The 14,184-nt window shown below is 44.9% G+C and overlaps 2 protein-coding genes across 2 annotated transcripts; both read left to right on the top strand.

Moving 5' to 3' along the window:
* Positions 1 to 4,426: 4,426 nt before the first annotated feature.
* On the top strand, positions 4,427 to 8,345 carry LOC136196487 (ankyrin repeat and EF-hand domain-containing protein 1-like). The gene is made up of 19 exons (XM_065986044.1): positions 4,427 to 4,733; positions 4,927 to 5,121; positions 5,211 to 5,326; positions 5,382 to 5,486; positions 5,539 to 5,663; positions 5,726 to 5,874; positions 5,929 to 6,213; positions 6,270 to 6,382; positions 6,439 to 6,474; positions 6,542 to 6,583; positions 6,648 to 6,743; positions 6,799 to 6,886; positions 6,945 to 7,119; positions 7,179 to 7,245; positions 7,342 to 7,472; positions 7,531 to 7,658; positions 7,710 to 7,840; positions 7,892 to 8,056; positions 8,114 to 8,345. Exons 1-19 carry the CDS (start codon positions 4,604 to 4,606, stop codon positions 8,246 to 8,248), a joined length of 2,412 nt encoding a protein of 803 aa, XP_065842116.1. The 5' UTR covers positions 4,427 to 4,603; the 3' UTR covers positions 8,249 to 8,345.
* A 33-nt stretch (positions 8,346 to 8,378) lies between these two features.
* On the top strand, positions 8,379 to 12,870 carry LOC136196486 (phosphatidylinositol 4,5-bisphosphate 3-kinase catalytic subunit delta isoform-like). The gene is made up of 22 exons (XM_065986043.1): positions 8,379 to 8,714; positions 8,973 to 9,337; positions 9,390 to 9,443; positions 9,493 to 9,637; positions 9,696 to 9,784; positions 9,850 to 10,047; positions 10,099 to 10,323; positions 10,373 to 10,453; positions 10,505 to 10,590; positions 10,646 to 10,730; positions 10,781 to 10,902; positions 10,954 to 10,993; positions 11,056 to 11,159; positions 11,209 to 11,308; positions 11,356 to 11,415; positions 11,486 to 11,595; positions 11,653 to 11,774; positions 11,834 to 11,912; positions 11,970 to 12,134; positions 12,192 to 12,312; positions 12,364 to 12,521; positions 12,574 to 12,870. Exons 1-22 carry the CDS (start codon positions 8,390 to 8,392, stop codon positions 12,839 to 12,841), a joined length of 3,102 nt encoding a protein of 1,033 aa, XP_065842115.1. The 5' UTR covers positions 8,379 to 8,389; the 3' UTR covers positions 12,842 to 12,870.
* Positions 12,871 to 14,184: the final 1,314 nt, after the last annotated feature.

The following is a 14,184-nucleotide window of genomic DNA, read 5'->3' as shown; positions in this document are numbered from 1 at the left end:
CTGCATTAATTCAGAATAAATTCTGCATTAATCTAGAATAATTTCTGCATTAATTCAGAATAAATTCTGCATTAATCCAGAATAAATTCTGCATTAATTCAGAATTAATTCTGCATTAATTCAGAATAAATTCTGCATTAATTCAGAATAAATTCTGCATTAATTCAGAATAAATTCTGCATTAAGTCAGAATAAATTCTGCATTAATTCAGAATAAATTCAGATTAAATTCTGAATTAATTCAGAATATATTCTGCATTTATTTAAAATAAATTCTGAATTAATTCAGAATAAATTCTGCATTAATTCAGAATAAATTCCGCATTTATTCTGCATTAATTCAGAATTAATTCTGTTTTATTCAGAATTAATTCTGCATTAATTGAGAATAAATTCTGCATTAATTCAGAATAAATTTTACATTAATTCAGAATAAATTCCGCATTTATTCTGCATTAATTTAGAATTACTTCTGCATTTATTCAGAATAAATTCCGTAAAAATTCAGAATAAATTCTGCATTAATTCAGAATTAATTCTGGATTAATGCAGAATTTATTCTGAATTATACTGAATTTATTCTGAATTATTGCATTATTTATTCTGAATTAATGCAAATTTTATTTTGAATTAATGCTGAATTTATTCTGAATTAATGCAGAATAAATTCTTCATTAATTCTACATTAATTCAGTATAAATTCTGAATTAATTCAGAATAAATTCTGAATTAATTCAGAATAAATCCTGCATTAAGTCAGAATAAATTCTGTGTTTGTTCAGAGAATGTGAGATTTTTTCGCGATATTTTAGCGCGCGTTACACTCGAAAAGCCGTGCTCGTCGTTCGTCTCCTGTGCATCGCTTAGCGAGCGAGTTTGAGGTTCTTGATCGACTTCTTGTCGTGTTCCGTCACGTTCTGAACGGTTATTGCTAAGTTTTTCGTCGTCATGGCGTTTCGGGGTGTACGAGCGATCTTTTAGAACGATCGCCGACGTATCGTCGACTCACGACGGAGCGCCTGTCGTTTTCTTCACCTTACATACGATCATGGATGCTTCATGGCAGCGTAGCTCTCGTAAAGAATATAGAATGTTGAAAAGAAAGCTGAAGCACCTTGTCTACGTAAGTTCACGATCTTTTATTCCGCATTAATTCAGAATTAATTCTGTATTTATTCAGAATTAATTCTGCATTAATTCAGAATAAATTCTGCATTTATTCAGAATAAATTCTGCATTTATTCAAAATAAATTCTGCATTAATTCAGAATTAATTTAGAATAAATTCTTAATTAATTCTGCATTAATTCAGAATTAATTCTTGCTTTATTCAGAATTAATTCGGCACTAATTCAGAATAAATTCTGCATTAATTCAGAATAAAATCTGCATTAATTCAGAATAAATTCTGCATTAATTCAGTATAAATTCTGTATTTATTCTGCATTAATTCAGAATTAATTCTGCATTTATTCAGAATTAATTCTGCATTTATTCAGAATATGTCCTGGGACAATTTGTTCTGGGACAATTTTTCCTGGGGACAATTTGTCCTGGGGACAATTTGTCCTGGGGTCAATTTGTCCCCAGGACAAATTGTCCTGGCACAATTTGTCCTGGGACAATTTGTCCTGGGTCAATTTGTCCTGAGACAATTTGTCCTGGGACAATTTGTCCTGGGGACAATTTGTCCTGGGGACAATTTGTCCTGGGACAATTTGTCCTGGGGACAATTTGTCCTGGGGACAATTTGTCCTGGGACAATTTGTCCTGGGGACAATTTGTCCTGGGACAATTTGTCCCCAGGACAATTTGTCCCCAGGACAAATTGTCCTGGCACAATTTGTCCTGAGACAATTTGTCCTGGGACAATTTGTCCTGGGACAATTTGTCCTGGACAATTTTTCCTGGGGACAATTTGTTCTTGGACAATTTGTCCTGGGGACAATTTGTCCTGGGACAATTTGTCCTGGTACAATTTGTCCTGGGGACAATTTGTCCTGGGGACAATTTGTCCTGGGACAATTTGTCCTGGGTCAATTTGTCCTGGGACAATTTGTCCTGGGACAATTTTTCCTGGGACAATTTGTCCTGGGGACAATTTGTCCTGGGGACAATTTGTCCTGGGGACAATTTGTCCTGGGGACAATTTGTCCTGGGGACAATTTGTTCTTGGGACAATTTGTCCCCAGGACAAATTGTCCTGGCACAATTTGTCCTGAGACAATTTGTCCTGGGAAATTTTGTCCTGCGACAATTTTTCCTGGGGACAATTTGTCCTGGGGACAATTTGTCCTGGGACAATTTGTCCTGGGACAATTTGTCCTGGGACAATTTGTCCTTGGGACAATTTGTCCTGGAAATTCTAAATTAATTCAGAATAAATTCTGCAATAATGCAGAATAAATTCCTCATTTATTCTGCATTAATTCAGAACTAATTCTGCATTTATTCAGAATTAATTCTGCATTTGTTCAGAATTATTTCTGCATCAATTCAGAATAAATTTCCTGTATTGTATTACAGAAAAGAACAGTTGGCCAGTCTCTTGTAATTTCACTGTAATTGATTACACTAGAGAACAGTTGGCGAGTCCCTTGTAATTTTTCTGTGATTTATTACAGGAGAGAACAGTTGGCCAGTTTCTTGTAATTTCTTGTAATTTATTACAGGAGAGAAGAGTTGGCCAGTCCCTTGTAATTTTTCTGTAATTTATTACAGGAGAGAACAGTTGGCCAGTCCCTTGTAATTTTCCTGTAATTTATTACAGGAAATAACAATTGGCCAGTCCCTTGTAATTTTTCTTTAATTTGTTACAGGATAGAACAGTTGGCCAGTCCCTTGTAATTTCCTGTAATTTATTACAGGAGAGAACAGTTGGCCAGTCCTTTGTAATTTTTCTGTAATTTATTACAGGAGAGAACAGTTGGCCAGTCTCTTGTAATTTCACTGTAATTTATTACACTAGAGAACAGTTGGCCAGTCCCTTTGTAATTTTTCTGTAATTTATTACAGGAGAGAACATTTGGTCATTTCCTTGTAATTTTTCTGTAATTTATTACAGGAGAGAACAGTTGGCCAGTGCCTTGTAATTTTCCTGTAATTTTTTACAGGGAAGAACAATTGGCCAGTCTCTTGTAATTTCACTGTATTTTATTACAGGAGAGAACAGTTGGCCAGTCCCTTGTAATTTCACTGTAATTTATTACACTAGAGAGCAGTTGGCCAGTCCCTTGTAATTTTCCTGTAATTTATTACAGGAGAGAACAGTTGGCCAGTCCTTTGTTATTTCACTGTAATTTATTACAGGAGAGAACAGTTGGCCAGTTCCTTGTAATTTTCCTGTAATTTTGTACGGGAAAGAACAATTGGCCAGTCCCTTGTAATTTTTCTTTAATTTGTTACAGGAGAGAACAGTTGGCCAGTCCCTTGTAATTTCACTGTAATTTATTACAGGAGAGAACAGTTGGCCAGTCTTTTGTAATTTCACTGTAATTTATTACAGGAGAGAACAGTTGGCCAGTCCCTTGTAATTTTTCTGTAATTTATTACAGGAGAGAACATTTGGCCACTCCTTTGTAATTTCACTGTAATTTATTACAGGAGAGAACAGTTGGCCAGTCCCTTGTAATTTCACTGTAATTTATTACACTAGAGAACAGTTGGCCAGTCCCTTTGTAATTTTTCTGTAATTTATTACAGGAGAGAACATTTGGTCATTTCCTTGTAATTTTTCTGTAATTTATTACAGGAGAGAACAGTTGGCCAGTCCCTTGTAATTTTTCTGTAATTTATTACAGGAAAGAACAATTGCCCAGTTCCTTGTAATTTCACTGTAATTTATTACAGGAGAGAACAGTTGGCCAGTCCCTTGTAATTTCACTGTAATTTATTACACTAGAGAGCAGTTGGCCAGTCCCTTGTAATTTTTCTGTAATTTATTACAGGAGAGAACAGTTGGCCAGTCCCTTGTAATTTTCCTGTAATTTATTACAGGAAAGAACAATTGCCCAGTCCCTTGTAATTTCACTGTAATTTATTACAGGAGAGAACAGTTGGCCAGTCCCTTGTAATTTCACTGTAATTTATTACACTAGAGAGCAGTTGGCCAGTCCCTTGTAATTTTTCTGTATTTTATTACAGGAGAGAACAGTTGGCCTTGTAATTTCACTGTAATTTATTACAGGAGAGAACAGTTGGCCAGTCCCTCGTAATTTTTCTGTAATTTATTACAGGAAAGAACTGTTGGCCAGTCCCTTGTAATTTCACTGTAATTTATTACAGGAGAGAACAGTTGGCCAGTTCCTTGTAATTTTTTTGTAATTTATTACAGGAGAGAACAGTTGGCCAGTCCCTTGTAATTATTGTGTATGATTGAGGAAGAGAAGAATACTTGATCATCGATGATAATATTCATCATCATCACCATCAAGTACCCTTCTCTTTTTCCTTCACGTTGCACTCTGCTTTATATTTTACTGTTACACCTGCAATTTCATGCAAGACAAACCGAGACATTTTTCCAAACTAAAACTTGTTTCAAAACGTTTTGGGGGGTGAGACACGTGCATACATTTACTGTTGATATCTACTCGCGAGGACGATGCCCGAAGTGACGAGCCGGTTGGAACTGCTTCAAGTGCAGAAGCTCCTCTATTCGGTTCGCGTCCAAGATGCTCGTCAAATAGAGAAACTTCTCGCCCAGGGCGTTCCCAACCTAATTAACTACCACGGTAAAGAAATAACCGCGACTCACTTTGTTTACAAAACCCGAATGCATAGCAACCGCATAGAAGCGGCGTCGTAAAGCAGATAGATCTACTCTCCGAGCTTAGAAGCGCGTTCTCGCTGACGATTAATCCGCGACGACGATACCAGAAGAAATTCGAGAGAATTTTATCACGCCCCGCCCCCTTCTCTCCATAGATCCGGAGTCCGGCGAAACGGCTCTCCATCTCGCCGCAAAGGAAAACAAAACCGACATGGTGGAGCTGCTTTTGGGAAGTCGAGCCGATATCAATGCCGCAGATCGGCTCGGTCGAACGGCGTTGATGAAAGCGCTCGATTTTGGACACGATCGCACCGTCAAAGTGCTGCTTGACTGGAAGGCAAATGCAAGAGGTGGTAATCGGCTTAGATTTGTTAGGAAACACGTCATAAACTGCTAGAAGATTTGTTTTTATTGACTGTTAATTTCTCCCCCTTCTCAGTTCAAGACTTGGAGGGTCGAAACGCTTTTTTCTATTGTCTCCATCCGACGGCGCGACACGCTCAGTGTCTCGAGTATTTGGCGCTGATGAGGTTGAAAGTTAATCTCAATTGCGAGGTATACAGGCTTGCAGTTGCTGGATAGATTATTTTATGATAGCATGCGATTATAGGACGCTGAGGGCATGCCCTTGCTTTGTGCTGCCGCTAAGGAGGGCTACAAACTGATATTGGAGAAGCTGCTGCAATTGAAAGCTGATCCAAATGCCCAGCACAGAGTATTAGCGTTATAAGGAAAAGTCTTTCGTAATCGATTCTTTTTTTTTCTAGAAACTCGGCACTTCCGCTGTTTCCTACGCCGCCAACTGTGGCAGCAGTGAATGCATACAGCTTCTAGCCAAAGCAGGTGCCAATCTAAATGCGCAAGATGCACAAGGTCGCACGGCATCGCACCTGTAAAGCCAAGTGCCACCACCATCGTTTCTCCTCGTCACGTTTTTTTTTACCCCCTATGCAGAGCTGCGAGCAAGGGGTTTAATCACGTGCTTCATACGCTGGCTGCCTTCGGCGCCGATTTTTCAATTCCCGACGCGAAAGGAAACACGTGCATTCATACGAGCATCGAAGTGGGCGACAAAGAAGTCTGCAAATTCTTGGCTCAAAGAGGTAAAAAGGATCAAAACGCACTCTAAAAAAATTGCAATCATTTTTTTTCTCAAGGCTGTCCTCCCAGCGAAACGAACGACGAGGAGAAGACGCCGAAGAAGCTAGCCGACGAATTCGGTTTCAAAGATCTCGTGAAGGAGCTGAAAAAGGCGACGACCGTTTACAACAAGGTCGAAGCCGGGGGAAAGCCGAAAGGCTACACGGAGCTGTGGAAGCTGCGCGTTTTCGATTGGTCCGTGCTCGAAAAGAGTGCCTTGGCGAGTGCGTTTGCCGAGGCGGATGCCGACGATGAGGGGACCCTGTCTCTCGACGTGTTTGTTGACTTGCTAAAGAAGCTTGGTCAGCGATTGCGAGAGGGTTCTCCGTATTGGAGCGCGATGTCTTTCTCTCTATAGGCGTTTCTGCTTCTGAAGACGATTTGCACAAGATTGCTTTGGCTCACGATAAGAAGAAGAGCGGTAAAGTTAATTACGAAGAATTTCTCAAAGGGAATAAGTACGTTAGCAAGGTAATGATCTCAGGAGATTTACTAATCATAGAGATAAGGACTGCTTGATTTCCTAGCAATATGCAGCCTACGCTGCTGAACCAAAGGAAAAGGTATGATGCATTGCATTGGATGACCGAATCATATACTAATGTCTTGCTGGGATGTGAACGTTTCTAGGGAAAGAAGAAGAAGGGCGGAAAGAAAAAAGGAAAGAAAAAGGTAAAAGAACACTAGGAATAAGAGAGATTTTTAATTAATTAGGACGTGCATGCACTTTTGATAGGGAAAATTCAAAGTTGCTTTTCCCATTGTCTATTCAACCGAATGCGAAAAGCCCCTCGATTGCATGCCTCCGGAGATCATGATAGAGCGTCATCAGGTAACGGCACGCGCGGAGAGCGGACGACTCGAGCAACAACAATTTTCCGTTCTAGCACGTTAGCGACGAATCTCGATTTTCGCGAGATCGACCGCCCTCTCATCTTCTACAGGACGACTCCCTATGGTACGTCAGCCCGCCAGGTACGCTACTGCATGATAGATAAAACCACCAGAATCTCGACGCGTTGCTTTCGTTCAGAAAAGAGTTACGTCAATATTTTCGACGCTATAAGACAGGGCGACGTCGACTCGTTTCACTTGGCCATTCGGCGTGGAACTTCGATTGACATTCGCGATCGCTACAACAAGACGCCGCTCATGGTTGCCAGTGCGCTCGGGCAAGTCGAGTTCATCAGAACACTGCTGGCGAAAGAGTAAGATGTTTGATTGGAAACCAAAAGGATATTCAGCAGCGGCTTCGTTCTGATGTTAGAGCTGACGTTCACGCTGTAGACAACTTCCAGTGGACAGCTCTGCATCATGCATGTCACGCTGGGCAGGTGAGGAGAATAGAAGAGCGTCTTGTTCTGCATGTTACAGAGTAAACGTTTCTTGACATCGAAAAGCATTATTGACCTCCTCCTCTTTAAATATAGCCGAAGAGTGTGATTGCACTCATAGAGGGAAAGGCGAATATCAACGCGCAGAGTGCCAACGGTGGGACGCCCTTGATGAGAGCCATCGAATCGTCTCAGACGGAAATTGTCAAAATTCTTCTTGACAAGGGGTTTGAGTTGATCCTCGACGCGCGGCCTTATCACTTCTAACTCTTTGGACGTGTATAGAGCAAACGGAAAATTGGAGAATGCTCAAGGAAAGAACGCCTTAGACTTGGCCATGCAGTGGGCAAGTCCCGAGGTCCTTTTGCTCGTTCGAGCCAAGTTTGACACCTTACCTGACATTCAAACAAAAGGTGAACTTCACGCTAAACCACTGCAATAGCAAGCGAAGAGCTTATGAACAGATAAAGGCAAAAAAGGAGGCAAAGGAGGCAAAGGAGCAAAAGGTGGCAAGTCTGCCGCCGGAAAGAAGACTCCCAAGCAAAGCAAAAGGACCACGCCATTGCCTCCAGCTAAGCCAGCGACCGCAGACCAAGTACGTACAATAGAAACGCAAATGATGACCCAGGGTATTTGATTTCTTCAGATTCAAAAGCGTGGCGGAGGGCCGTTGGGCTTGCCCAGTCCCGAAGCACTCGTCATGGCCCAGCGTCACCGCGCCAACGTTCGACGAGTGATGTCTGCGACTCACCTACATCCGACGTTGCTCTTCCAGCCCAAAAGCGCGTGGGCTCCTCGTCCGCCAACAACGGTTGAAATATGAGATTTATTGATCTATCTATCTGTCTCTACTGAAATCGTTTGCTAGGATCAAGTTTTGAAGAGAAAGGCTTCTGCTCGCGTCAATCGAGGCATCGATGTGGTGGATTTTGGTGAAGAGCGAATTCCATTTCAAATCAGCATTCTGGCTCGAGCTCAAGCCGTTGCACAGGGAGCACTGTAGTTTTTTTATCTCGCATATTTTTCTATGCAGATCACTAATGCTGTATGTAAATCAGGTAGGTAGCACGTAAAATTACAGATGGATCTTAATAGATTAATGCTTGTTCACGTGAGTGCATGCACAGCGCCCGTACGTTCAACAATGGAGACGCAACGAGACCAAGTCGTCGAATTTCTGATGCCGAACGGCCTGTTCGCGTCGATGCACTGCATGGCGGACGAAAACCTATCGCGAATCAAGGCGCGACTGTGGAAAATGGCACGCGAGATGCCTCTCTATCATCGCCTGCTCGAACCGGGTCGCTACTCCTTCGTCTTCATCAACGCAAGCTCGGAACAGGAAGAAATAGTCGACGAAGATCTCTATCTCGGCGACGTGCGCCCGTTCGGTTCTCTATTCAAGCTCGCCGAGCGGAAAGGCGATCGCGAAGAGAAACTCCAAAGCGCCAAGATAAGCATGCTCATAGGTGAGAAGGAGCGAAGAGCTAGCTTATGAGAAGTGTAGCTGTACAGCTACATCGAGAGGATACTAGCCCCGTCCCCTCCTCCACTCGAGGTCAACGGGGTCTCCGTCTTCCTGGTAGTTAGTGGTTTCGAAAAAAAAAAACACCGAAAGTTCAAACTGTTTCCTATAGAATGTTACTAAAAAATCTAGTGGGGACTTGGACAGCTAGTGTATATGTACAGTATCACGTTTTCCAAACTTGACGGGTTTTTTTCTGTAGGCAAGGGCCTATTCGAGTTCACGTCGATGGAGAAGGAAAACGTCGAGATACGAGAATTTCGCAAGACGATGGCAGACGTGTGCGCCCGTGCCGTCAAGGAGCGAAACGAGACGGCGGCGAGACGAGCGCTCTATCGCTTCCCGCCCGACGTCGAAGCGAGCGAGGAACTGCCGGCGCACGTTCGAGCAAATTTGGATCAGAACTCGACCTATCTCTTCATGGTCTATCTCAAGCAATCGCAACGGTTCACGTTCTCGATCAGCGTCGAAGCGACGCCCTTGTCGCTCGTCGCCTTGACGCTGCAGAAGAAAGCGAGGACGACGCAGAACAAGAGTCGAGAGCACACGGACGACTACGTCTTGAAAGTGATCATCGACGAGAAGATATTATTCAGTCGTTGGAATTGCTCTTATTTAGGTTGTTGGAAGACGAGACTATCTTCTTGCTGAGCATCCTCTGGGAATGTATCGGGTTCGTTGTCTGGCTTTTGGATTGCTTCCCAGTCTTAGTTCCTTTTTAGTATATTCGCTGGTGCATTGCGAAGCGCAAGAGGCCTCAGTTGATGCTGATTTCGCGCGACGAATTGATGACGGACGTTCCCGAGGAGGAGTTCTATATGCCTCGAAGGGATACAGGAACGCCGTCGCTGCCGCCTAAGGACATGAGTAAGAACGACGGAAGATAGGCTGCTCGCGAAACGTCTCACTTTCATTTTGCCTAAAGGTCGAATGATATCGCTTATGGACATCAAAGGAAAGGTCACCTTTAAGATAGGAAAAGCGTACGGCGTCAACATTCCTGACAAGATGAAGGTTCGTCGTACCTCGAACGACTTGGTTGTTTTTTTTTTGTCCCCCTTGTCGAGCGGATTTTATAGATTGGGGTTCGTCTCGGTCTGTTTCACGGCGCCGAGTCCCTGTGCGAAGTCGTTCAAACGGCGTGCGTGACGCCCGGGCAGGATTTCAACGAAACGGTCATATTCAATCTCGCCACGTGCGACTTGCCGCGCGACGCTCGCCTGTGTTGCGTCGCCGACATGGTGGACGAGCGAAAAAAACGACGACGACGACGAGACGTATAGAAGAAAAAAAAAGTGCGTTCATATATGTATATGTATATGCTTCAGGAACGCGTTCCTTTGGCTTGGTGCAACGTGACGATGCTCGACTCGAGAGGCCAGCTACGCATGGGTCGTATGAAACTCGGCTTCTGGCCTACGCCCGAGGAGGGTTTCGAGGAGGATTTCAATCCGATAGGGACGACTGTCAGCAATCCGAATGGAAGCGCTATTCAGCTCGAGGTGTTCTTCAGCGAATTTCATCATACTGTTATATATCCGGAATTCGAAAAGGTTTTTTAGATAGTACGCATGAGGTTTTTCTTTGAAATTATTTGTTTAGCTTATTGAGATTTGCGCGAGACAGGCAAAACTGGATGGCACTGATCAGACGTTACAAGGGCAGCGTCTTGGGTCATCAATGGTATACTTCAGCATCGTTGGGTTTTCGCGAGTGCCTTGACTACTTTTGTAGATGATGGAGGAGCTGGGAAAGATTCTCAGTCGAGATTCGTTGCAGGAGTTGTGTCAACAAGACAAGGAACTGCTGTGGAGCTTTCGGCAAGAAAACCCCTCGTTCTGATCACAGGGTTACGATAATCGAATGATTCTTTAGGTGGCAGTGCCGCGACATAATGGCTGCTTCGCTTCCCAAGGTTCTGCAGTCGTGCAAATATAATTCGAGCAAGGACGTCGCGCAGGTAAGAAGATGAGGCGCGGTATCTTTAATCTGTTGATGGGGTCCTGGCAGATGGCAATGCTTTTGCAAGTGTGGGGAGACGTGCCGTCGGCTACTGCCATTGAACTCCTGCACTACACCTACGCCGACTCTTCAGTTCGGGAGGCGGCTATTCGATCTCTCAAGGCCCTATCGTAAATTTAGCTCTGCATACTCGTAGGTTCGTCCACGTTTTTGCTTTTTAGGGATGCTGAGTTTTCTCAGTACCTTCTGCAGTTGGTTCAGGTTTGTTTGTTAAAGCTGCTGTCGTTTTTTTTTGGACTGCTGACTGCTTGAATTTTGCTTAGGCGTTGAAATACGAGTCTTACCTCGACTGCGGGTTAGCGCGACTCCTACTAGAAAAGGCGCTCAAAAATCAAAAGATTGGCCACTTCTTTTTCTGGCACTTGAGGTGAGCAAACGCATTGTTTTTATACCCGTTCACTCACGTCGTGTCAAAGAGCTGAGATGGACAATCCGGAAATAGCAGTGCGCTTCGGTCTGATGCTGGAAGCCTATTGCCGAGGCTGTCCGTCTCACATGGAAGAACTGGCGGCTCAGGTGCCACCAAGCACGCAATTCACGCGTTCTTTACTACCTACGTACAGGTCAGCGTTGTGGGGAAATTGAAGGAGCTGACAGACGTCCTCAGGACGAAGCAGGATCTCGTAAGAAAATATAGACGAACCTGTAGTTGGGAGTAGTAGCACCTATCATGTTCTTTTTTTCGTATTATAGAAGGACAGGAGAGAGATCAATGATTTCATGCGCGAGATGCTGAAGACGCGAAATTTTCTACCTCCTTGTATGTCTCCACTCAACCCGTCCTATTCCCTGAAGAGCGTCATGTAGGATTTGGCTGCAAAAATGACGCGAGTGACGTTTCATTTCGTCTTTCTGTTCAGATTCGACCAGTGCAAGGTATTCGATTCCAAAATGAAGCCTCTGCTCATCTCCTTCGAGAACTCGGAGATGCCGATCGACGCGGCTGGCGAAACCGTTCAGTTGATATTCAAGAACGGCGACGGTCAGTCGCGCTCTCTCCGGTCAAAAAATCCCGCGTACTCATCTTCATCGTGCACGTAGATCTGAGACAAGACATGCTGACCCTGCAAATGCTTTACCTCATGAATAGTCTGTGGGAGCAGAACGGTCTCGATCTCAAGTGAGAGAACATACGTATTGGTACACGTACGCACTCTATTGACGTTTCTGTTTTTAGGATGACCGTGTACGGTTGCCTTTCGACTGGAAACAGCGTCGGCTTCATCGAAGTCGTTCACGCCGAGACGCTGGCGAAGATACACAAGACGAAGGGAGGTGCTCGAGGCGCTCTCGACGACAGGGCTCTCTTCAACTGGCTCAAATCGCACAACGACACGGAATTGTACGCGAGCAGAAGGACGAATTTTCGTGTATTGCGTACATGTATGTCTACGTATAGGAAACTGAAGGATGCTGTGAGGAATTTCACCGTGTCGTGCGCCGGCTATTGCGTTGCCACGTACGTTCTCGGTATCGGTGATAGGCATAGCGATAACATCATGGTCAAAAGGACAGGCGAGGTAAGCGCGGTGCGTCTTCCATCTCTTCGATTCAAGCGTTCGCTTCTCTAGCTCTTGCACATCGACTTCGGACACTTTCTCGGCAATTTCAAGAGCAAATTTGGCGTTCGACGCGAACGCGTTCCCTTCGTGCTGACCAACGACTTTCTCTACGTCATAACGAAAGGGATCGAGAGCGGAGGCAAGGAAGAGGAAGCCGAACGGAAAGAGTAAGTCCAAAGGGACGTGCAGGAACTCTCTGAACGATGATTTCGTTTCTAGTCATTTTATGGATTTATGCGTGAAGGCCTATATTCTGCTGCGGAACAAGGCCGACTTGCTCATAAGTCTCTTCATGGCTATGCTCTCGACTGGGATTCCTGAACTCCGTTCCATGTCGGACATCAGCTATTTGACGCAGGCTCTCGCTCTGGGAAAGTCGGAGGAGGAGGCTGAGCAGTTCTTCCGGATGCGGCTGTCCGAGGCGATGAACAATCAGCTAAGCACGCGAATTAATTGGCTGCTACATAATTTTGCGCGTGACAATTAGGCACAGAAATATAATCTCTGGGGCGTGTATTTATTGGCGTAGGCTGACTACTTTTAGTAGGCTCGGGACTTTTTGCTGGCAGCTCTCCAAGACTTGAAGTCCGTTGCAAGTCGTGCCAGCTGCCTCGTGCAGTCTATTCAGGGTTCCTGATTCAGAAGCCAGTGTTCAAGCCACGACAGAAGGTAAAAGCATCGATTGGTGCAGCGTTTAGTGTTCTCTACCGTTTTGTTAGTCGCACGTGGAACGTGAAGGGTTTTCGAACGGTCAAAAGAGCTTTCGCGACCGTGAATATCTCCGCAAGGTCTTTTTCGGCGAGAGAGAACGCAGATCTGGGGAGTGAGGCCCCATACGGTGCACGCCTACAGTAGCTCCGCTGCAGCGCTCGCTTCTTGCTCGTGCCTACTCTCCACGCGAGCCTACCATCTCCCAACGTTAGCAGAATAAAGAAAACAAAGGCGTTGGCGCTCCTGGAGCCTCCTTCGAGACGTTTTCAACGGTATCCAATCGTTTTGTTGAGAACTACGATTCCTCTATATTTCAAGGTAATCTATTTGATTTTCCCCCGCATGAGTTGTTTTGTCGTGTAGTTGTTCTCTCAATCCGACGAGGCAGACGCAGCCATCCCTCTGGGCCGAGAGCGAAAAGCGGCCGCACCTCTGCCGGGGCGATAGAGCGGCCCTACTCTTGGTGGTATGAGTGATAACTACCATCCCCCACTTGGGCAAGACGCTGTGGGCAAAATCGCGGTCCTCCCGGGTCTTGGGTTAATGACTCCCCCCGTGCCCCGGTGGCGAGGGTACCCCCTTTGGGCCTTAAAGGGGTATACTGAAGGCCTCAACCTGCGGGATGAATGGGTGATCCCACCTCCTTGGGAGCTGGAGGTTAACTCGTCTAATGCGCTCTCCTCCTTGCGGCTTGGGTGAAAGTCGGCCCTGGATGACATGGGAGTATGTCACACCCCTTGGACCTGGGGGGAAGTTAGGTCCCTCTCACTCCGCTCAATCGGAGTGAGATGAGAAGAGGACAAGGAGCGCCTAAGAAGACGACGATGGACAAGGAGCGCCGGATCCACCTTCTCCCTATTGGGGGGAGGTGGGCAAGGGCTCGCCTCCTCCATCAGGAGGAGGCGAGCAACTCGGGGAGGGGGAGCATTGCTCCTCTCTCCTCGCATCAACGAAGAAGGGTAGACCCTTTTTGTTCAATTTTTGTACATCCGGGACTTTATTAAATAAATTTTTGCACATAGCCTCTCCTAGTAATCACTTCTACGTAGTCTGCGTGCGCCATGCCAAACTTTATTTTTAATATAGAAAAACTCCCGCATGCTGTCCCCTCCCCCCAGT

This window comes from Oscarella lobularis, chromosome 16 (genome assembly GCF_947507565.1).
Source record: "Oscarella lobularis chromosome 16, ooOscLobu1.1, whole genome shotgun sequence".
NCBI classification, from domain to species: domain Eukaryota; kingdom Metazoa; phylum Porifera; class Homoscleromorpha; order Homosclerophorida; family Oscarellidae; genus Oscarella; species Oscarella lobularis.
This window is presented reverse-complemented; position numbering and strand designations above follow the sequence as displayed.